The following is a 25,593-nucleotide window of genomic DNA, read 5'->3' on the forward strand; positions in this document are numbered from 1 at the left end:
CGTTCATCCTGTACAAAGCACGGGTGCTCCCTCACAACCACTCGGTCCCAATTCGGGTAAGCCGGTATCAAGCCACAAACTAACGGCTTCCCTCTGTTGGTCTCTTTTTCCCTGGCGGTCGGGAGACGGCGTACAGGAGTAGAAGTAGAAGACATCCAACAGGAGATACCTCACCCAGAAGACTCCGCCACCACGGACAATCTGGAGTTTGCAAGAAAGAGACTCACCTTTCGAACCCGGCGCACCCTGAAAATAAAACCCAGTTTAAAGAGATACTCTGGTCTTCAGCCTCTTACTGTTTCCGAGCCCATTTCCACCTCCCCTCCCACGCCCACAGCTTAAAAAAACTTTTTTTCAGCCCAACCTCGTTACAATAACGTTCTTATCACTGCGCGCTTACAAGAATCCTAACAGACGCTATCCGCGCATGCGCGGATGACTACCGGTATTCTTCACGCATGCGCGCTAAAGGATACACTTTTGTGAGCAAGCGTAGAGCAACAGATGGCTCCTCTGAACACACGGAGCCGCGAGTTCTATTGATCGCGATCGGACATCCCATACAAGGGCATGTAAACCAGTCCGAGTCGGAATACCCATGTTTGGCCATTTTTGCTTTTCAGCTCACTCGCATTAACGATGCCAGACAATTACGAACAGGGTATAAATAATGATCACCACTAGCTCTCCTCACTTCAGCGGAGCAGCGTGTGGGGTAAGACGGTGGACAATACATCCCGAGCTCATGAGTATGAAGTAAAAAACAACCACATCCGAAACCAACTAAGTAAGTGAGAATGTATACTTATACCTGCATTACCTCTCACTTCAGATTGCATAATAGCAACCCCCCAGACGTTCCTAATGCTCATGAAGCAAGCAAGCAAGCTTCATAGGTATTACCACTACTTCCAGTATTTTCTAGTAATATATGTATCTGTGGTGTATGTTTTGTTAGTGTCTTTTTCTTTACAGGGCTTATTAAAGCACATGGTGAGGTTCAAGGTGACTGCACCTGTTTGAACTACCCGGTACATGGGTAACCATTCTCTGTTCCTTTTGTTCTTTTTGTTACAGGTCATTGTACTTGTAGCAGATCGCTGTAGGCACATTATAGCCTTAATAGATTCTCTTTCATCATGGCTCTAGCTAAGATCGCCATGAAAGAGAACTTCTTCAAATATGAAAACACTATATACCTGCAGGTCTCAGGAACCAGTATAGGGAGCATTTTTGCTCCCAGCCTGGCGAACCTGTACGTCCACGTATTCGAACAGGAATGTGTCCTGACTTCCGACAATCCTTTCCGGTCACACATCCACTGGTGGAAACGCTACATAGACGACATCCTCGTCTTCTGGCGAGGGGATGAGCAGTCTATTATGTCGTTCCACCAGTGGCTGAATACTCAGAATCGTTTTCTGAGATTCACAGTGGAAAACAGCAAAGAAAGGATCTCTTTCCTTGATCTGTCTATTTTCGTGACTGCGACTGGTCTTGAAACTGAATTATACAGAAAACCACTGGCCAGAAACTCACTGCTCCTGTATGAGAGCCAACATCCAAAATCCTTAAGGGACAATTTGCCTAATGGGCAATTTCTAAGAGTACGGCGGAATTGTTCAACATCCGAAACTTTCCAGAAACTTGCCGAAGGGCTATCCCGACAACTGCAGGCAAGAGATTACCCTAAAAGACTGATCACACGCTCATGGAAAAGGGCGGCTAACAATCATCGTGACGCACTGCTAGAGGTCCCAACTATAAAACCACCACTTGACCGACTAACATGAGTGACCAGATACAATACTAAATCAAATCAGTTTCAACGAATTGTGAAGCACCATTGGAAACCAATACCTACAGCCATGGTACAGACTCTCAATATAGTTACTTTGTGCACAATATATATAGGTATATTTACATATAATAAGGTTGACTACATCATTCCTTCTGGATTCACTTTTGTAAATAGCTTAGAGGAGGACAGAACCCTTGTCCTCTCGAGTTAATAAACTACAATTCCCATCCCTCTGATGAGGCGTTGTAGTTCTTCATGTGCTCGCGAGACTATATTCCCACAGAACGAACGAGATTACACTATATCAGCAAATATACTCGGGCCGTTTCAGGTCTGAAAACCGTGGTTTCGATTCGATATATGAAGCATGATTCAGATACAGGCATGGGAAACTTTCAGTTACGAAGATTTAGAATCATACTATTGACGGACTGTTAGTCACCAAACGCGGCGAACTACATCCCCCATGATTGTGCCCCACGTTTGGTAGTTTTCATGTGATCTCGCGAGAAAACGTTCCAAAACAAACAGCAAGTGTCACGGTCCAACGGCTCCTCAGGATCAGAAGATGCTATATGGGTTCCACCTCCAGCTTTCTCCGTGCTCTAGGAATAAATACCACCGAGCACGATAGTAAGCAGGCGAGGGAAAAAAGGTCCGGGACTGGAAACGATTGTAGACGAGGTCTCTGTAATGACACAAAGGATACACAGTAAGAGGAGAGCCCTACTCTTCATGCGCCCCACTAGATCCCCCCACTGAATTCCTTCCTACCTGATTCGTCTCAGGACCTCTCCCTTCTACATATGAGATAACCTCTCTCACCACCCGGGATTATTACCTGGAAATACAAGAAAACATACACGGGGTTAATTCACTTCCCTCCCTAAACACTGACTATATGCCTTGGTGCGGGTTTCCATACATACCCGATATTTTCCAATCCCTTATCTTAAAAGATTCTACCTCGGCTTAATATTTACAGATGATAAGCCACTGGGTTTTTTCAGGAAACAAGAACTGTAAAAGTTATGACTGTTCTGGTTCGATACCAAGTACCTTCTTCACCAGCTACCAAGGTTGTAACTAATTGAACAACACCCCATCAGTTACGCTGCTCTTACCAGTCACAGGAAAAGAAGAAGGAATTAATTGTCATTCCGAAAATACCACTTCCTTCTTGATTTCGGATTCTCCCAAGAAACCAACTTCTTTAACACAGCAACGCCACACCGCACTAGTGCGACCGCTACTGTTCAATATTAATGAAATGTCACACCGACCATGAGAGGGGGCAAATCCAGCGTCTCTCACGTCGGAAGAACTCGATCCGTTTTTTGGAATAGACCAACTCGGAGTCGACACACGAGAGGGTGCAAATCCAGCGTCTCTCACGTCAGCCGACACCACACCACCAGTACGCAAACAATACTCAACACCGCACTCAAGAGGGTGAAATCCGGCGTCTCTCCGAGTGCCACAAAACGAGTTCTAACACAGTTCCCGAATCATGAGAGGGTGCAATCCTCGCGTCTCTCGTGTCGGGTAGACTCGATCCGAAGGACAAGGTAACCCCGCAGCCGCGGGTTACGGAAACACAAAGTCGAACACTTGGAATCCAGAAGACAGCCACGGAAGGTTCCTCTTCCAAACTCCGTTCTCCGAAAAGACAAAATTACGTGCATCGCACTCCTATTCTCGCGGAGTTTTATGTTCTCATTCCTTACCGATGCACGCTAAGCTTTCTGGGATCTGTAGTTTCTGGGCTATCATTGGGTAGGCACAGGTCGGATCCTGACAGCAAGACTACGCGGAGCCGCGATTAATTTCGTTTGTCGGCAGCGATGGCTGTTAAAACCATAAGTGTTGACAACTTGTCCCTCAGCAGTAATCCCAATAAGTAATGTTAATTCATAACTATGTTCCAAGGGCAGGTGACTCGCTCAAACCAGCCTGTTTATTGGCGCCTTTTCTTACACAGGATGCTACCCGATCGTTCTGATAGGTGGAATTGATGAGGATCAGAACCAATATATGAAGCTTTCACCCTTCGAGCGTTGCCTCCCCCAACCTCAGACACAGTCCGGGGCAACGACGGAGAGGTGAGTGAAGCCATTACCATCGTGGTTTCCAACATTCCGGGAACTTGAGTTAAAGTTCCTATAGTGAGGTAGCGAGGTTCCCTCTCTCACACTATCTAGTTAGAGAGCCTGTGGGTGAGCCTAGTTGCAGACTGGCTGAGAGAAGGGCTATTGTGGTTTGCACTAGCAGTAGCAAAAGATTTTTCAAGAACAGAGGCCCTGAAGAAAGCCTAGGGAGTTACCCCCCTGATTGGCAGAAATATGTCGGCCCCTAATCAGTTATTTGTTTATACTGCGTTTTTGCGCTGTTCTGGTTTTTAAACAAAAAGAGGCTTACAGCTATTAAAGTTACCTTACTGTTCGTTCTCTATTCCATTTTAACTTCACTTTCTTTACACTTTCACTTTTTGAACTGCACTTGGTCCCATTTAGTGATCCCACGCATGGTCTACAAGTGATTGTGGGCTTGACCCCAGTCCTATCAGGTGGATCTGGAAGTAGTCTCAATGATCTAGAGACATCCCAGTCCAACCCTGTGGATGACCAGATGAGAAAATAAGATCACTAACAAGATTTTGATGGTAATCCATCTCTGGATCTTGGGTCTCACCTACTTTTGCTGGTGGTTGGATGCGTTGGATTATTAACTTTATAGAAGACCATTTAGTTATTCAAATCAGTACTTTGATGACTTTTTGATTCTTATGGTTCTTTTTGAGTACATGATTGTCTCTTTTGTTGTTTAGACCCCCAGGTTTCTTTGTAGTTTCTTTCAGTTAAAAACTACACACAGAGGCTGCATGAGCAGGTCTGAGGTTTGCTTGACAAGCAACTTAAGTGGTTAGCACAATTAGTGCAGCAGGCCAATTAATAGTATTTACTTTACAGGCCCTGGGTACATATAGAACCCCTTTACTATAGACCTGTAAGTAAATTAAATGTGCCAATTGGATGTAAGCCAATGTTGCCATAATTTAGGGAGTGAGCAATGGTTAGCAGCAGTAAAGTACACAGAATCCTAAGGCCACTAAAACGGAGATAAGCAAAAAATGAGGAAATAATAAGGCACAGAATTTGGGGAAGACCACCCTAAGGCTGACAAGTCTTATAGTGTCATTATTAAAATATGTGGATTAGGGCACATTAGAGAGTGCAAAGACATGGCACAGAATGACTTTTCAAAGAGGCAGGAGACTTACTAGAACCATTGCCCAAACAGAAATGAAATGTAAAGAAACACTCCAATATCACACCTTTAGTAGATACACATATCACATTTGTAGGGTATTGAATTCAAGAAGAACAATCCTAGTAGTAGAGTATCATCATGATTTTCCACAATCAAACTATTATAAGGCTCATCTGAACTATTCAGCCTTGACAAGATCACATGCCTTACACTGTCCAGACAGGGGTCAAAAACAAATAGACCACACTATGGAGGAGCCAAAGCATATTATAGACATACAATGACAGAGAACAAAGATGTGAAACTAGCTAAATAACTCAGCTGACTTTATTTCCTCTTGTGGTACATCTTGAAATGACAGCACAGTACAGCATTTTATATCTGGACAACCTGGAGGTTGTGAATGGGAACAACAGTTAAGAGACCTTCTGCTGAAGACACTCTTTCAACTACTTAATTTTGCATTAATATTTGTACCTCTTCTTCAGTGACCTTGTGTTGTAAAGATATGTTTTGAGGAGAAACGGAGGCAGAGGAGAGAGAGTGTCCTGTCAAGTCAAAATATACAAGACCCTATTTCTTGAGGTTGTTAAGTGACAATTCACAAACAGATCAAATTGAGCTCCTGCCCACTGACAAAAAGTGTTAAAAACACAAGTAGTCAATAATGCAGGGGTGTCGGTTTCTGTGCATAAAGATTCTGCATACTTGCTGAAAGAAAGGAATTCAGACTAAAAAACCAAGCTGAACTAGCACATAATTTGTTTTGCTTTGCTTGAGGATACCAAGTACTTGCCAAAAAACACACTTTTGAAGTTTTGATAATAGCAAACATTCCTGCCCTTTCAGTCAGTGATCCTATCACCACAGATATGGCAACCAATTTGGGAGTTAATTCCAGCATATGTCAAGTAATTTGCTGTCCCCTTCAAATTCTAAGTCAGTTTACAGAAGCCCAATCTCTTCCAATACCACCAGGTCAAAACATAACATGTGATCTAAATAATATAACAGACTGCCGAAAGCACTTGGACATTTTAGGTCCTACCACCCAAAGGCAAAGGTATTTCAAATAAGAGGACCTCTCATTAATATGTTTGTCAGGGCAGGGAAGAAAAGAGTTTTTTTTGGATTTTTATATATTTTGCTTCTTGGATACAAAAGGATGCTAGAATGGTGCCAGGAGGTTGGTTAAGCTACAGCCACACGTATCATGACAATGGTATTTGTTATCTTTTTCCGATAATGAATAAAGGCATGAGACCTACAGTGACCACTAGGGAATCACCAACATACTTATTAGGGTCAAGATTATTCCAAATGTGTGAGCAACAGAAGGGTGACGTGGCCGACCGCCAATGCTGTAGATGTAGCTGGGTGGGAGCTCCCGCCCAGTTATCCCCCACCCAATGCTATCCTGATTCAATATCTGGAACTAAGGTCCCCCAAAACCTTCAGAAAAAACCCAACATCTGTTACCTGGCTCATCCATGTTTGAATTTCTTCAAGGGGCAGCAACTGTGGCTGACTACATTGCAACGGCCCTAGCATGCAGGTGAGATCAAAATGGCGACCATGCTCTCCTGAGCACTGCGCTGCCTCCAGAACCTGGGATGAACTGGAGACCTCGGGCCAGAGAGCAGAAACAGTAGCCGTTAGCACAATGCTGGTGCTCTCAGCCATACAGACCTGTTAATCTGAGAGTGTGAGTGCTCTCAATGTGGCTTTTCTCAATACAGCCACCAGGTGGGCCTGGAGCACAAAATATCAGAACTAAGCCAAGCAGCTGCTGAGCATTGATCGGAGCTGCAACATTCGTCATGCACTGACTCCGGCGGGCCATAGGAGGCCAGCTACGTGAACCCCTCCCCTAGGGTTCAGCCATACAGCCTCCGCTGTACGGCAGAAACCCCCTCTGATTCACTGTGGAGGACAAGCTGTGCTGCGGCCTGCCCCGAGGTAAAGAGCACTATTGTTAACAAGCTCAGTCAGCAGGGTGTGAGGATTGCTGGTGAATTCCTGATGCCCTGGGGGATTCTGTACTGATTGTGGCTGCCTTGTGGTCTGGTAATGCTAATGAATCTGAGAGACTGGAGAACTGGCTCTCGTGGCAGCGGGGTGCAGTAGGGCCCGATCAACGCTGCCTTCTCCTGGCCTATTGTGAGCGCTATCTACATGTGTGTGCTCTGCCCCCACCTCCAATGCTAGACCAGACTGTACTCTTGTGGGACAATCAAGTTGTGGGCAGGACATTGAGAACTGGAGGGACTAGCTGAAGGATCATAACCATGGGGAACCAGACCTAAAGGCGGGCATCTGCAGAGTTGCAGACTACTTGATAGAGCCTGAACACCTGGCCTAAGGCCTATTAGTTGGTGAGTAATTCCTTACCTGTTGGCTTGGCACTATCTGGGGAGTAGGTCTCTATGAGCCCTACTTGGACACTCAAACTTGACTCCTCAATAACTACACTTTGAGCTGTGCAAACTCGGGGTACTGGCCCATATGGCATTGAAAGGGTGAAACGATCTGACCGAGACCGGGTGAAACGATCAGATTGAGACTCTCTTTGCCTGGCCTGATTCGTAGCCCAGTCCCAAACACACACAACCCACTCCCAAACCAGGCACTGCATATGTGGTGCTTGAGCTATGCCAGGCCCTTCCACAGCACAGGCAAGACGTGACCAACGCCCTGACCTACTGAGAAGTATCTGGACTTTCTGTAGTTTGAGATGCCTGAGGACATTGGCTGGGTACCCCAATCATCGGACTGAACTATATGGCACCATCAGTTGGTGGTGATGCCTGGGAGACTGCCCAAAGGCCCACTAACTAAGGAACAGCACCCTGCCTGCTGAGATAAGGCTGTTGAACCCTACTTAAGAGACTTGAACTTTGTGGACACACAGTCGGGGGAGACATCAGTTTCCTTGTGCCTCCACCTTCTGTCATCTGCACAGGGAGCCCTCTGCATCGCACATGAACCCCTCTCTGAATCGTGCTATCGCTGGGCCCTCACAATGAGAGCAGTAGCTTTCTCCCTGCCCTGCACGTTGTCCACCGCTTATTCTCAGACACGGGTAAAGTTCCCAAAAAAAAGACCTAGATGTGGTTACCCAGGTCTCGCCTAATACGACAGCCAGTGCACTCATGGTCCACACTCCACTCATGCAAGTGGGACCCCAAGAAGGGCCCACACTACAGGATATTCGACAAACCATCACTGCATCCAGAGAGGTGCTAGAAACGAAGATTGACACATTGGGGGGCAGATCTGAGCTTCCTAAAGCATGATCATCACTACTTAGCAGAGCTGGTCATAACAACAGAGCAACTAGTAGTCGATCTCCCCTCGGAAGTGGAGGAGATGAGGGAAAGTCTCACACACATGGTGAGTAAAGTGCAGACCATGGAGATCAGAGTGGAGGATGCTGAAAATAGGCCCCGGAGGAATAATGTTCAGGTGATAGGGCTCCCCAAGCGCAATGAAGGATCCAGCATGCTAAATTATCTAGAAGAATGGTTGAATGAAGAGGTAGCCCCGGAAGGACTGTCATCATTCTATGCCCTCAAGGCGGCACACAGGGCTACAGCATGCCCCCATCTGCAGGGCACACCCCCATGACCAGACTTCTGTATTATAAAGACTGTGACCACATACTAGAGCAAGCCAGGAAAAAGGGGAAATCAAGGTAGATAACTGCAAAGTCATGATATTCCTAGATTTCACAAGGGCAATGCAAAAGCAGTCCTCTTCCTTTATTGGGTGTAAATGTTGCCTCTGCCACCTGGCCATGCTATTTCCAACCAGACTGTGAGTAGCAACAATAGAGGGAGTGCAATTTTTCTGGACTCTGCAGAAAGTGCTGGACTGGCTTGAGTCTCATCCACTTGCTGGCCCCAATTAGGAGTCCCTGCGACACATGCCTTAGAGTAAAAGACTGCAACACAAAAATGAAGGTGCCCCTGAAATTACTCCCTTGGGGGAGGAGACCCAACGAGAAAGACAATGAGCAGTGGAGGTGGTGTCTGCCATGAGCGGGGGTAGAGCAAGCCCGCTCTCCTCAGTGCTCGGAAAGAAAGATGCCCCACACCCTGATTGTGACATCAGTTCCCCCAATCATAGTTGATGAACTGCCCAAAGTGACTCCTGTCACTGTGGATGAGCATATTTGAGCTGGAAAAGAAGGTGTAAGACTTCTATGTGATGTGGGGGTAGTATCTACTGACTGTTAGTTATCAAACTGCTAGTATGGACCTCCTGGCCCTACGGCGTTACTCCCACTTTATAATTGGGTGGGGGGAGGCCGGACGTGGGGCTTTCAAGTGGCCACCTGCCCCTCTTTTGCACTTAAAGTTTCTGTGGGTGTACCCAAGAATACATGTTTGCTGGATGATAGTTTGGATGGGAGGAACTAACCTGCTTGTCCTGGGAGCGAGAGCTGCAAGGTTTGTTGTTTGATCGTTAAAATGGGGAGTTCCGACGATGCTGTGGAGAACAGATCTGTACTTACTGCAATATGGGTGGTTTCTTATGCTTGAGCTCTAATAGCCCAGAGGTGCCCCCACTCTTGCCCTAGCTCCACACAATGGCGAGCCCCATGACCTTTAAAAACATATCTTGGAATGTCAGGGGGATGCTTACCATGGTCAAGAGATATAAAAGCTATTCCCATCTTAACAGGCGAGTGGTCCAATTTGCACTTCTTCAAGAGACACCTCTTTGCCAAAGATGAAGAGGGTCTGCAACGTAGGTGGAGAGGGAAGGCTTACTATACTGCATATTCGGCCGACTCCAGTGGAGTTCACTTGTGGATATGCCCAGGAATTCCCTTCCAACACACAGGTCACTTAATAGACAGAGCAGGCAGATTTGTTGGGGTTAATGGGTGGTTAAACGGCGTGACATAACTATATGGGGAATCCATGGCCCCAATGTAAATCAGACTGCGTTCTTTGCAGAACTCTCGAGGACTTTAGCCCCCCCATCTAGTGGCTTCCATACGACTTGGAGGACATTACAATTGTGTAGCTGACCCAGTGTTTGATTGATTGCACCTCCGCTAATAGATTCTTCAACACTTAGACTAGTCCGCGCGTTCCTCAACTAACAAACGAAATGGGGACTGGTAGCATCATGGTACTTAAACCACCCGGGGGAATGATTCTCTTCCTTCTTTTCAACCTGTCATGACCTACACGTATGTTTAGATGCATTTCTTAGTACACCAGACATACATGATGTGTGTAGCACAGAATTCCTCTCCAAAACTATTTCTGACCACAACCCATTGTTGCTGCAACTTGGTTCGGAGAGGGTGCGACCTGCTATCCCATTATGGCGGCTGAAACCAGAGTTGTTGAAGGACCCTGTCTTCCGGGGCTCTGTTGGAGACTTCATTCAGCAATACTTTGGGGACAATGCTAGCTCAGCATCCTCCCTACAGGTTGAATGAGACGTCTTCAAAGCAGTGATCAGGTGTAAATGCATTGCTGAGTCGGCAGGGGTTCGCCGAACGTTACTGATGAGGGTACTGTCCTCTGAAAAGACCCTGTGGGCCATTGAACAGCTTAGGCCTGGACACCAATAAATCTATACATATACCATGTCCCACACACCTCAAACAAAATACACAGTCATACTAACATGCATTCAAATTAGCACATACATTCATACTATACAACAAACAATATCATAGCATCAACAGGTACATCAAGATGGTGAAACTGCCACACGATGGTTGAATGACAAGTTCTCATATATCATCCTATTGGTAGGGGTGGTTACAATCCAACTACCCGAAACACTTTAAACGCCAACGCACGTTATGTTATGTTATGCTATTGGGGGTTGCTTATATAGCGCACGGCTACTCCAGGGAGTGTCTCGGCGCTTTCTGACCCCAAACTGAGAAAGAAGATGGAAGAAAACACAAACATAACAAGTTACTGCTTGTAAAGCCACGTTTCAGTGTCTAGCCCCAGCCGAGGGAACACCTTCATCAGGGCGTGGATGGTCAAACTGTGTTTGACAAACACACCTGTACATCAAAAGCAGAAACAATTCCCACAGGCACAGTCAAGATACGGAAAGAAAGAATCCACTCAGGTTAGATCAGGAGTCGTCTGGATTAACCCCAATCAGGCCTCCAATCCAACTGATGACAGTAGAGGGCTGCCAAGAGAGCCACGTGCTAATGTTTATCCATGGGCTATGGCGGAAGGCTTAGGCTCGGCTCATGCCTCCTAAGGGTTTAGTTATTTCAGGATATTAAGATAACTCCTTCCAAAATGGTTCCTTTCGGAGTACGACGTAGCGGAAATCCTTGGTAGTCGTAACCACGTAATACAGCCCAGGATACCTGGGCGGTCTCTCAATCCCCACCGTGCGGATAGGTGATGTTGCGTCGTCCGTCGTGCGGACAGGTACCTGACCCTTGTGTGCCAGCACACTTGAGAAGACCGTTGATGCCTGAATTCGGCCTTAGTAGGGTCCCACTAAGACTCAGCAGGACCATCCGGCATGCTTGTCCATTCCAAGTGGAAGGTAGTATTCGCCCCTTCCCCTTTGTGTAGCACTCACTTATTTCCCTAGGTCCTGCCGAATTGCACCTCTTGCATGAAACATGTCGTCCGCTAGGTAGATTACACACCGCTCGATCCTTGCACTAGCGTGTATTATTCTCCTCACTGTTTTTAGTAAGGTAGTGAACCACACCTTTAAATATTTCGCCGTGGATTTGCTAACTTTTTTTAATTCCCACTTTCACACTTGTCTACACTTCCCCTAAAGCCCTCATACCCACATGCACCTACTGGCAGGAACAGAAGATCTCCGGTAAAGAGCCCCATTTTTTGGTGCCAGTGAGACATTGCAGCGCCAGTCTGACGAGGAGCAGAACCCAAATGATGAAGCATGACACCTAGCTCGCTGGGTGTGTGAGGGTATTAGTTCCGAAAGGGGGATTCCCCCCTCTTTGGTGTTCCCCCTTTCCTGTTTTCGGCTTGGTTACGCCTATTCTACGCACTTCTGGGGAACAGCGTTTTTCTTTTGTTGTTTCTTTATAAATGGACGTAACATAACGCCTGTACTCAATTGTGGAAGTACCAAAGTACTTACAGTGTCAGCTTAGGGGAGAAAGCACAGTTGCTGGGGGACTTATTAGCAGGATCTCAGCAGACCAAGTCAAAAACACACTGACACCAGGAAAAAAGTGGAGGTAACCAGGTTAGAAGATTCTACCTTCCTACAGTGCACATATTAGAAAAGCTCCCCTAAGTCTCAAGGAACTCCAGATTTCAACATATCAACCTAAATGTACTACATAGATCATATCTCACATCCGGTAGAATTAATAGACACTTTGCAAGCGGGCGGCATTATGTCCAAGTTGAGGGAAAATAGGTGCTGAGTTCAAACACATGTTCTGGATATGCCAGAAAAACGGAAATCAACGGGTGAAAGAAATCACAGTAGTATTAGCTGAGGTTAGAAACGGGGAGATCCCATGTACACGCAGGCATTGTTTACTAAGTTGGTTCCCTCACACATCCAAAACTAAAGCCACAAGCAAATTCCAGGACCTAGCCTTTTTCTTAGTGGAACAAGAGATCACTAGGAATTAGAAGACTTCAATGGGACCCTGGGTGGCGGTCTGGAGGACCAAGCTTGAGAGATGGGCAGGCTACGAGAGCATAATCCTGCTTCTTGAAGCCAGACGTGGAGAAGGTTCCATAGATATTGACAGGGGGTGGAAGGCCTTAATAGACTCATTGACACACTCCGACCCCTCAACACCGAAGAGATGCCTGGTATCTCCTAGACCTGTTATCAGTCTATCTGACTAACTCTCCTTAGCAGAACGATTGAAGAGGGACATCTGACGATACCGCCCCATGGGGACCCACAGACATATTGCAAAGATGGGGAAATGTTAGCATGGAAAGGCCACCTTTCCTAATTCCTACAATCAAACTGGAAGCTCAAGGTACACCTTGGGCGAGGGGAGAAGAGGAGACCTTACAGTTTTCTGTTCATAACCCTTTACTTGGCTGATGCTATGTCTTTCACATATGATGTCAAGAGAGCACAGATAATATGACATGACAGGAAAACTGAATTTTATAGTCAAATGCCAATACGATTTGTTAGGGAGAAAAAAAAATACGTAAGTGGCACCAGAAACAGTGCTCTTCAGGGTATCCACATTACAAGTTAAAGCACAGCTTTTTTGAACTGGTAGAGGTCTAGAAAGAATAAATATGTTGTTGTAAGTTCCAAGTCAACATTCTCTTTGGAAGTGATACATTTGATGAGATGGCTACCTGAAGACATAAAAACCCTTCTTCTTTGTCGCTGTAATTGTGCCACTTTCTCATGAGGTTTTCAATGTACCAAGCAAACTTGTAACCAGTGGCCACACAGCTATCATTCAGGGGTGCAACAATAACTGATTTCCAGAGCCCCCTTCGTGTTTCTGCTGGCTTCACTAGGCTCCCTCATATGAAAAGGTAAAGTAGAGTGAACATGACATCAGGCATCAGATCAGTAAAGAAGGCAATTTAGTATTTTGATCCACGTTTTCACATATAGTAAGATATTATAGCATCAACACACATGCTTACTAGCTGAATAAGCCAAAAGCATTTCCAGATTAAAGCAGCCTGCATGTTTAATAATCAAAACGTAGATAACTTCTCACTAGAACAAGAAACACTTGAGCCTGAAATTGAATTTACAGCCATACTTCAGGTTGAATTGACTTGCATTACATATTTAGCAGAATTAATAAAGTATCTCATCTGAAGGCAAGACTTCCTAAATGTTTTTTTTATTATACAAACTGAAATCTCCGCGTGGAAAACGTTAACAATACAGGTGTAAAACATGAATATTTTATAATACCCTTTAGCATCCATTTAGGAAATGTAGGCAGTAATGAACGCTAAGTGAAAATCAACCTTTCAACAAGAGGTACCTTTAGATTTCCGGCTGCAGTTAACACCGACTTCACAGCTCTCATTCCATAGTCATAGTGAGCCTGCATGGACAGCTGCTCTGAGCACAGTCGGTATGTAGCTACAATTTTCACGGAGAGGGGCCGAGCGGTGACGAACCCGCAGGAGTACAGCACGATTTCTGCAATCATGGCATAGTCTGGCACCATCATGGCCACTGTCCGGAAGAGAGCCTGAAGAAAGGAATGACAGCAGGATAAGCACTTTAAAATATACATTCTGCTACTAGACAGCGAATTTGGTATTGCTGACCACCTGGCATCAACTACCCGATAAATATTTGGTCAATACAGAGAAATGTTGCAGATTTACCACTGTGGAATACCAGTCATTGTTTAACTTGAAGAATACCAGAACTAAAAGCGGACATTTAATACGGGTCTCATAAAACAACATTCATAATATAAGACACGAGAAAATGGCGAGGTGGTGATTCAACAGAAAATCCTAATATCTGCAAGGACCGCGTTCACAGGTGGCTTCAATAACGCAGACAGGAAGGAACCATGGATCACAGATAATGGGCTTGTGGTGACTGAAGATATTCTAGTTCAGGGGAGCTGAGCTGTGGTCGAGCACACGCAGCCAGGCCAGGTTTTTAGGATTTTCACAGTATGGTAATTTTACAAACAGTACACCTTAAAAAGAATCATTCATAATTTTGGGTACGGAGTAACCTGCTAGTCACCGAAAAGAGCTCTATATAAATGCAATTACAATTACAGTATGTTAACCTGAAAATCAGCCATGGTTGTGACCCTCTTGGACCTACGATAAACTGTTTTCACTTAGTAAAAACGTCTCTCCTTTGTCAGGGGCGGCTCTAGGCTCATGGGGGCCCTGGGCAGGAATTGTAGGTAGGGGGCCCCGGGAAAGGGGGTCTGGGAGGGGCGGAGGAACGCAGGCGCGGAGGCCAGTGAAGAGGGGTGTCAGGGTGTTTGGAAGTGGAACAGAGCTGGAGGCCGCCAAATCCCTGCCAGGGGCCGCCATGGAAATATGTATCCATCCTCAGAGGATTATTATATTAAGGATATAGATTGGCGTGGTGGCCCCTAGGGTTTGGTGGCCCTGTGCAGGCGCACAGCTTGCACATGCCTAAGGCCGGCCCTGCCTTTCTGTTGATGAGAAAGCCAACGGGATCAAAGACTTGAGACTCATTGTTTTTTTTTAACAAAGATGGTGATATGAAGACCAGGAAAACCACTAAAGGATCGAAAAGGAAAGAAGAAAGCACAGTGGAAAAAAAAAAAATACCTACTTATAATCCTAGTTCTTCACCATGGGTAGACCCTATGAATTTATAAAGGTAGACTATCTCCGCATATGTATGAGACCCCGGAACACAACTTTTCTCGATTTTTTTTCTTTCCAGTAATGCAAATAAATGCAAAAAGGCAACATTTTTGTCTTACAACCACCTTACTACACATAATACATTTGGATGAACACCACTCGTAAAAAAGAGGAAAGCATACAAATAAACAGGAATGATACTCCCCAAAGGCATCACTAACTATAGAGGAAAAAATAGACTCTGCTCCTTTAAGAATATTAGAAGTTGCACAATCCTAGCATGGTGACAATTATGTTGTCCGTTTTTGGAGCACATAGGACACTTACATTCTAAGGATATTGTCACTTTTTGTTGCTGCAAAAGCTGGGAGTTGTGCAAGGTTTTTATGAATGCAGGGACTACCCATGGCGAAGAACTGGAATTACAAGTACGTACATATTTCTTCTACATCAATAGATTTCCGATGAGATTCATAAAAGGTAGACTAGAATAGTAAGGTGACCTGCCTTCAATGTATGATCACAGTCAAAGGTATGACACTATCTAAGCAAATAAGATACAAAGACCCACTGAGGTATCGGTCTTTGAGTCATGCTTTTGACAATGCTTAGGAAAAGTGTTGACCTGCAGGTAGCAGTCTTACGGCTGTCAGATATGGATACATTTCTCATCAAAGTGGCAGTAGCTGTCTTCCCTATCAAAGAGTGGGACATAGGTGTGCAAGATAAAGACCTATGAGCTTTCTGTTATCAGGCAATAATACAACAAACAATTCAACTGTCCATGGTCTGTTTAGAAGAAGCTAGACCTATCCAAATGGCCCCATCATTCATAGAGTTGTTTGACCCTCCCTCCTCGACTGGGGCAAAACTACAGCCCTCATCCTACTGTACTTCTCGGCCCCTTTCTTTTTTTTTTCCGATAAATTTATTTCGGCCACAAAGGACCATAAAAGTACATAATAAAATAGATATAACAGCACATTTCAATAATAAATAACATAGAACATATCACTAACAAGTACATTCATATATATACACACCTATTTCCAATTTCAAAACGGTCTCCCACCGCACCCTGATCAAGAGACTCCACAACGTTGGCTTCCAAGACAAGGCACTGGACTGCATCCACCCTTTACTTACCAGCCGAACACAACGAGTCAGACTGCCCCATTCCTCTCAGAACGTATACAGAGATCAGCTGCGGAGTGCCTCAGGGCTCCTCCCTGAGCCCCACCCTCTTCAATGTCTACATGGACCCCCTCGCAGCCATCGTCAGAAGCCACAGACTTAACTTTGTCTCCTACGCCGACAACACTCAGCTGATCCTCTCTGTCATCAACAAAACCACAGCTGCCAGAATCAACTTTCACAGCAAAATGAAGACCATTGTAACCTGGACAAAAGACAGCTGCTTCAAGCTCAACTCGGAAAAGACTGAAGTTCTCATCCTGGGACCCACCTCCTCAGCCTGGGATGACTCCTGGTGGCCCGGCGTGCTAGGAACCCCTCCCACTCCTATGGACCATGCACGCAACCTCAGCACCATACTCTCCCTCTCAATGAACTCAAATCAATGCAGTATCCTTATCCTGATTCCACATGCTCCGCCTGCTTCGAAAGACATTCAGATGGATCCCCATAGAATCCAGAAAGACGGCCACCCACGCACTCATTACCAGCAGATGGGACTACAGCAACACACTATACGCTGGCGTCACCTAAAAACAGCTTAGGAGACCACAGAACATCCAAAACGCCACAACCAGACTGGTCCTTGACATCCTATGCCGCAGCCACATAACACAACACCTCAGAAAACTCCACGGGCTCCCAATCAACAAGGGAATCACCTTCAAACTCCTCACACACGCCTACAAAGCTCTCCACGACGCAGGATCAGAATATCTGAACCACCGCCTAGCATTCCACACACCTGCAAGATAACTCCGCTCCACCCAACTCGCCCTAGCCTTCATCCCAGGGATCCACAAGACCAGAAGAGGAAGAAATTCCTTCTCCTACTTCGCCATCAAGACCTAGAACAAGCTGCCCCTCCACCTTAGGCAATCTGCATCACTGACCCAATTCAGGAAAGACCTCAAGACCTGCTCTTCAACTAAACCTCCACACCCAAGACAGATCAGCAGCCCCCCCCCAGAGCCTTGAGACCCTCACAGGTGAGTAGCAGCACTATACAAACCCCTGATTGATGTTAGGTTATGTTAAAAATATTTACTAAGCACGCGTGCACCAAGTGGTTTCATGGCACTGTGAGCAGAGAGGAGGTGGCATCGACGGGATAGTTGGCTTACTCATATGCCAGAGAAAATAGCCAAGTCTTGAGCTGTTTCCTGAACTGTGCATAGAGAGTCGTAGACCTCAGTTCTGCAGGGAGCAAGTTCCAGAATTGCGGAGCCAGAACCGCAAATCTGAGGCCCCTGTGCCTTTTACGTTTGAATGAGAGAGTGGTTAACAAGTTCAGGTTGGAAGACCGTAATTCCCGAGAAGGGATATAACGCTGGATCCTTGAAGAGATGAAAGCAGGGCCATTCCCGGCAAGAGCTTTAAAGATAATACATCACAGTTTAAAAGCACATCGTTTAGCCACGGGAAGCCAGTGTAGACTCTTCATCAAAGGTCTAACATGGTGGTTCTGGGTTGAAGATATATTAGCCTAGCCGCTTGATTTTGCACCAGCTGCAAACGATGTAATTATTATGTTGGGATACCCACATATAATGAATTGTCATAATCAATGCGGGACATTACCAAGAAAGGATAGCCAGGGTCAAGGCCTCAGTGGTCAAGGATCTACTGATCTTCCGGATTTTGCACAGATGGAAAAAGCAAGCAGAAACCACTGGGCCAATCTGGGCTTTCATGGACAGATCATTGTTGATCACAGTCCCCAAGCTCTTAACAGGGTTGGCTGGGCTTGGGAGGCTACCCAGCAGTGTTGGCCAAAAATTATGATTCTATGGATTAGCAGTTCCGCCTGTTAAAATCAACTCGGTTTTATCAGGGTTAAGTTTCAGTTGGTTGTCATTCATCCATTCACTGATGAAGCACATTGTAGACTGGAAATTGGACACTGAAGAGATGGAGGAATTGATATCAAACACTAACTGAAGGTCGTCAGCGTAGTTAAAAGTTTCAACCATTCGTTCGCGCAACGACAGAACAAAAGGTAATAAGTATAGGTTAAAAAGAAGGGGCGAGAGGGAAAAGCCCTAGGGAACCCCACAGGTCAATTTAATTTATGGGGAGGAGAAATTTACAAGGGGAACTACTTGAAATCAATTACTAAGAAAAGAAGAAATCCACTTTAACGGCACAGCAAACCCTGGATCCTGGCATTACTGACACAGTCGATCAGGAGACCATGATTGACCGTGTTGATTGATTGATTGAAATCTCTTTAGACTTTTCTAAATAATGACATAATGCTCTTTTGACATTGGTGCTATGTTAACAAATCTCTGGTGAGTATAATGATTTAGGGATAAAAGTAGGCAAGGAAATAGGTTGAATCATGTGCACCACATTTGGCAGAAAAGAAGGATGAGTTCTTAACCCTTTGTTATGCCAGGGAATCCTCTATGGTTCATCAGAAGCCTAAGCCAGAAGCACATTCATCAGCAGATAAAACAACCACTAAAAAAGCAACCTACAAGTAGGATGTTATATATGGGCCATAGGCATAGTTTCAAACAAAGAGCACATCAATTTAGAAAGTACCACTTTGAAATCCTAGGGAAAAAAAGATCTTGTAAGTGGAGGAAATAACTTCTTTATACCCTCCAGGAAATCATTAATCACTGGAATAATGAAGTTAGATGCCTGATAAGGTGGCTTACAAGAAGCAGGGATGGCAGGCAAACTCATTGTAATGGAGAAAGAGCAATAAACTTGACTTTGCCACACAAAGAAGATAAGGCAACAGCACCTCTTCCTCACTTGTTGTTTTTGGACCCACGTGCCTGTTAGTACATCTCATGCAGAACTTCTTCTATTTGAATGTATATGAAGATCTTGTGGAAGGATATTTTTCCTCTCTCAGGATGGCAGGCCAGATATTTGTAAGTGTCCCACCTCCAAGACCTACCGAGCTGGACAGTCAAGTTCAGTGATGACAGACTAGGAAGGCAGATTCTGCCCAATATTCTGGAAAGCAGATCCAGCCTCATCAGCTGTTTGCTGCTCGGCAGAATGGACATCCACAGAAGGTATGGATACCACCATTTGTAAGTCCAATTTAGTGCAATTAGTATCACTTTTGCTGAGCTGAACTCAGTGAACACCCTGAGAAGAAGTGATATAGGAGAAAAAGGTAGAACAATTCTTTCATCCAACTCTTTGAAAGCACATTTGCAAGAGACTGAGTATGTGGAAATGTGAAGGTGTATTTAGGGCATTTTGCAATTCCCTCTCATGCAAGTATTTCTATTTCTGGATGACACCAGCAAGAGAACATGTCTGCCAGTACCTTGTTGTTTAAAGCAAAAATGGCAGCTATGTTTGTCTGTTTCTGTGTTCTGAAATCTGGTAAGCCAAACCATAGTTAGTTGAATGTTCGTCACCAGCATTTCATGTGAAATGTTTTGAAGTTCCTGAGGGAGCTATCCCAGCTCCTATCCCTCCCTGCTTGTTCAAGTAATACATTGTGGACATGCTGTCTGTCTGTAGGAGAGGAGGGCAATCTTCGATCCCAGGCAGGAAGAATTTTAGCGTCTGAACTGCTTGTAATTCCAACAAGTAGATATAGAATCCTCTCTCCACTTGAACTGTGAGATTGCTCATATGAGGTCCCCACCCCTCGGGAGAAGCATGTCGTACCAATGCCTGAAAGGTTTAGTAGTACCCAAAAGATAAAATGGAACATCTATGACAAGATTGTCCCTCCTGCACCACTGGCTTCTAGACTAAACAGCGTTCAAAGTGAATTGAATCTTGTCATTCAAGTTGTCTTACTTCTGACATGACTAATCCTTCAAACATTTATGTAACGGTCTCATATGTAGCATTGAAGACTAGAGAGATGCACTAAGCCATGCATATCAGAAGAAAGTACACCTGATGAACTCAAGCAACCCAGAGGAATAGATATTTCTGGTGGATAGACAGAGATCTCTCCTGAAAAACACAAACTTTTCATTTTTTCAGGTCTAGCACCACTTCTATTTATAGAATGCTTTGAGCAGGAACCCATGTTAACTTCCTAAAAACTGACACGAAGACCCATTTTGAAGAGCAAGACGATAGTTGATTAAAGGTCTTGAGGATGTCTTTGATGTAAAAGTGCCTTCATCAGCCAGTCCACAAAGTAAGGATAAATGAACATCTACAGCGTGTGCAGAAACGCTGGAACCACTGATTTGACATTGGAAACATTTCTGGGAACTGACTTAAGGCCAAAAGAATGTATCTTGTACTGGAAACATCTCTTTCAGATCTTGAAGCATAGAAAAGTTCTGTGTTTTGTGAAAATGAGTACTTGATAATATGTATCTTGAAAGTCTAAAGCACCCATTCAAATCCATTGCTGCTGGTGAGGAAAGAAGCAATTGTTGCTTTATCCCTTTGCTTACCTTCTTGAGGTATAAGTTGAAACTCTTGCTTCCAGCCCATCTTCTTGATTAGGAAACAGACAGAATATACACCTTTGTTCTGGTGCCTTTTGGAAACAAGATATATTACACTGTTCTTCAGCAGTGATTGAAATTCCTGTGTAATTTATTCAGGTCTATTACCACATCTATTTATAGAATGCGTTGAGCAGGAACCAATGTTAACTTCCTAAAAACTCAAATGTAGTAGAACACGCACAATACAGTGAATGAAGTTTTCAACAAATTGTAGCGTGCCTCGAAGGTATCACTCTCTGGTCATATGTGTGCGCTAAAATTAATTGAAGCGTAGCGTTTCCTGAATTAAGAAACATCCCTATAAGCACAGCTGAAAGAGATCGCTGGAAACGATATTTGCAAGTTTGATCCAAAAAGTATTCAAACGAAAGAATAAAATAATCCAAGTCGAGTTGTAATTGCTTGTAGATTTATTTATATGTGAATTCTCAGGTGACGATATTCAATTCAACATATCTTATTTATGCTTCAAGAATGACATATATCCAGCATTCTTTGTTGTCCCAATGCATTTCGGGCAATGATGTGCCCTTTATCAGGGGAAATCTAAACAAGAAGATGATATGGACGTAACCAAGGACCAGTCGGGTATTAATGTAATTGCCCACTGCTCAATAGTGCTCAAAAAACGTGCGCCAGGTGAAAAGTGTCATTATCAAAGTGTGCTCGGCATTCACGGTGTGTTAAGAGCTAAATCGTGAATCATGCTAGTCTATGCCAACAGATACGTCAATATGATATGAACAAAAGGGAAAAGTAAAACAGAACCACGCATGAAAATGGGAACCATATTGACAGCGGTTGAGTAAAACAGAAGTTAAAGATGTAACAGACTAGTGCACATGAATCATACCGAGCAACTAAAATCGGTGATCAAAAAGTGTGGCGACATCACCGTCGATAGTAAACATGAGGCGGGCATGATGGTACAAAGAAATAGATGCGCTCCCTAATGCGGGTTTACGCAAGTGTAGCACAGTGGGTTCAAAAAACACCACAAGGGTAACAAAGTTTGATAAACATAAAAACAACCAAGTTTCAGAACAACAAACTGGCTGTTGTGTGTAAAGACACACGCAGTAGAATCATGTGTGGTGGATCATAAATAGCAAGTAAATTCCATTCGGTCATTGAGACCCCTGGGTTTTATGATGTCCAAAAATTTAATCCAATAGTTCTCTTTGTAACAAAAAATGATTGTTGGCTCTACCTTCAATTTTGGCAAATACTTCCAAAATCATGGATTTCAACTGTGCAATGTTATGAATGTTCTCTGCAAAATGAACAGCTATCACAGACTTAAGATTCTTGGTGCGGATGTTACTTTTGTGTTCGTGTATACAGGTTTTGATTTTCCTCTCAGTTTTGCCCGCATATGCAAGGCCACATGGGCATTTAAGCAAATAAATCAAGTTTGTTGTGTCGCAATTAGCAGTCACTTGTGAGTGGATTGGAGTGCCCTTCATGGGATGCATGATGGTTGTGCCCTTGATAAGGTTGCTGCAATTGCGACAGTTGTAACAAGGTGACAAGCCTTTGTAAACTGTCCTTGTACGCTCGCTTGTCAGGGGTTGTCTGATCAATTCTTGAATGTTTTTACCTCTAGTGTATGCGAACATTGGCATGTCTTTGAAGATCCCTTTGAAGTTCGGTTATAAGGCTAAGATGGACCAGTGTTTGCAAATGGATTGTTTGAAGCAAAGGCTCATGGTCGAATACTTAGATACTATTACCGTTCGTTGGTGATCTTGTTTGGTAGCTTGAGACAACAGGTCAGTCCAGGATTTGTTTGAAATTCTCGCCTTAGCTAGTTCAAGGATTTTAGCGGGATATCCATATTGTTGGAATCTTTGAAGCATGGTTTTATGTAATCTGGTAAAACTACCTTATGGTTGGTGCCCTCATATTATCATCGCTTTATCATTTTTTGTAGATTTTCGCCAATGACGAAGGGCTGTTATAGCCAGAAATGCATTGGGAGAAATATGTAAAACATTTTGATTGTCGCAGTCAAAGTTACATTTGATGTCCTGATATGAAGACAACAATATCAATCATGGAATAAATTATCTATGCATTCATCGTGCTACTGAAGATTAAAGCATTTGTTTACATGTTTTATCAAACAATTTAAATAACCATTTCGGGGGCTCTACGCCCCACATATATTCTTATGATAACAAGTGAAAAGATCTATTATACTTAAAATGGTTGGTAGCTTTTTTCAGGACTAGAATTGCACACAGAGATATTTGCAAATTAAAAAAAAAAAAAATTGTGGCAACCAGATAAACGTGCTCCCAGGGAAGAGATGGAAGACCACAAAAGTCCTATCTCTTACAGCTATGCATTTACAAATAAAGTATGGACAGTAAGAGAGGCAACACCCTAAATTGAATGTGCACATAGAAATGGAACCTCTTCGTGTATTATTTAAGCCCTTCATTGAACAGTATCACAATGAGATACCTACTCATTTCCTAAAATTAGGTTACAGTTTGAAGATGGCACACAGGAAGAATAAAAGATGCACCCTCTTGGAAGAGAGCGAGATACTTCCACTAGTAAAGGACAGTGTTGGTTCGCACAGGTAAACCCAGTGAGGTAGGCAGTGAAGTGAGGCAGGGGCAGGTCGGGCGGGATGGGGGGGTAGTGGAACTCAACATACGACGGGATAGTGAGAAGTAAATAAAACCACTTACCTTGCGCTCGCCGCATCACTGAGTCAGCGAAGTGGTGTGAGCAAGGAAAGTGGTTTTATTTATTATTTTTGACCATCCCGTCATGTAAAATTCCACTATCTCCCAACCCGAACCCCCCCTCACCGCCCACCGTACTTAGCTGTGCAAACCGAGACTGGAAAGATGTTTCCTAAAATAAAGAAATGAAAAGATTTTCATGCAAGTAGTCTCAATTCTGGAACAATCTACTTGTAAAAAATCATTAAATTGGCCTTGTGTAGTTTCAAGCAACATGAAATCCAAAAGCTGACGGGTGCAGGCTAATGATTTTCATACAATTCTGAAATTTCAGTGATTCACAAACTCCCTATAGGGTACGCTCTGCAACCTATAAATGCTGTATAGTTCTACAATCACTCATGCTTCTCTGTGCCTAATGTAATCTAGGTCGTCTCTGCATGCAGGAGAAGTGCATTTGCACATGTTTTTGTCTGCTACATTTTTCCCTAAGGGGAAATAATTTGCTTCTGGAGAAACTCCTTCGTCCATCCTGTACACCACCCCAGAATTTGGAAGCGTCACCTTCACTTTAGCAGCATGAAATGGCGCTTCTTGCAAACCAGTGGGAAACGACGTCAAAATGTTTGTGAATACCTACAAACCTACCTTATGAGTGCTCACTACATTTTCCATTGCGACCATACCCCTCCCTCACACTAAACTTGCACCAATAGTAAAAAAAAAAAAAGAACATACGAATGGTTGTTCTGCATCTTTATTTTAGTTCACTCCCTGCTTCGAGAAATCCACTAAACCAGAATCTGATAATCATGGTATGCACTGGTTTAAATGATACATAGATTTTTTGCGAACCAAAGTTCCAATCACCTGCTCAAGAACCTTTCTGAATTGGTCCCTACATGAAACTGCAGCACAACACAAATGAAGTTATTGTCATTCAGTCTCCTATATATGAATGCGCCTGTGCAGTATCTGCGGCCCATACGTTACAGGACTCTCCAGTAGAAAACTCGCTTGTAGTTCAGAGGAGGTATGGGGCTTCCAATTTCAGGCCACAAAGCCATTCTTCTACTGTGATTTACTAGTTCCACTCACTCCTTTCTTAAATTATAAAGTTGTGACAATAGAAAGAGCCCAAATAAATCAAATCGTGGAACTCCCTTTACCAAGTCAAACCCGCTCGTGGTCGACAACAAAAGAAATACTGGTTTGGTGTGCCCTGGCACGCATGTCAGAGTGTGACCCTTTGGGGGGGAATCATAGATCTAATGGCTTCAAATGACGCATAAGGTATTTCTTCCCATTTAATGTAATGTGTACATTATGAAATCTGTTGAATGTCAGGTACTATGGGCTAATGAAATTAGAAACCTTACCCACAAGCTAATGCCATCCACTTGTTCTTAGTTTTTTTTTTAAAAAGAAAGGTAAAATACACAATGGAGTATAGGGCACCAAATATCTTGAGTGGACAAACATGACTGCATACAACATGATCGTATATTTGTTGGTGGTGAGTCTTGCCTGGCGCAGGAGCTAATAATGGACACGTTGGACGCACATTGTAAAGAAACATGGCCTCCTGAGAGCTGGTTCAGTTTAAAGTAAGCATGGGCGAATTTTGCGAATCTCGCGTTCGCGAATTTTGCGGATTTGCGAACTCGCAATCCGCAAAATCCGCGAATTCTCGCGAATTTGCGGATTTTTTTTTTGTGTGTTTGCGCGGGTTTCTGCCAGTTCGCGAGGGTTTTGTACAATGTCGCAAATTGCGAACTTACCTGTCGGGTCGCAAGTTTCGCGAACTTGTTGTTTCTACGTGTCCAGCCTGTTTGGGACACTCTTCTTCATCACTGCCA

The 25,593-nt window shown here is 44.1% G+C and overlaps 1 protein-coding gene across 1 annotated transcript in view; it reads right to left on the reverse strand.

Annotated features, from left to right (window-relative positions):
- DNAH7 (dynein axonemal heavy chain 7) overlaps positions 1-25,593 on the reverse strand; it is a 1,812,153-nt gene that overhangs the window by 1,204,098 nt on the left and 582,462 nt on the right. The window contains exon 27 of the mRNA XM_086955398.1: positions 14,052-14,264. Within this exon, the coding sequence (XP_086811524.1) occupies positions 14,052-14,264 (213 nt within the window). The remainder of the gene's footprint in view (positions 1-14,051; positions 14,265-25,593) is intronic.

The sequence above is a fragment of the Lissotriton vulgaris genome, chromosome 2_1, assembly GCF_964263255.1.
Source record: "Lissotriton vulgaris chromosome 2_1, aLisVul1.2, whole genome shotgun sequence".
Taxonomy (NCBI): Eukaryota; Metazoa; Chordata; class Amphibia; order Caudata; family Salamandridae; genus Lissotriton; species Lissotriton vulgaris.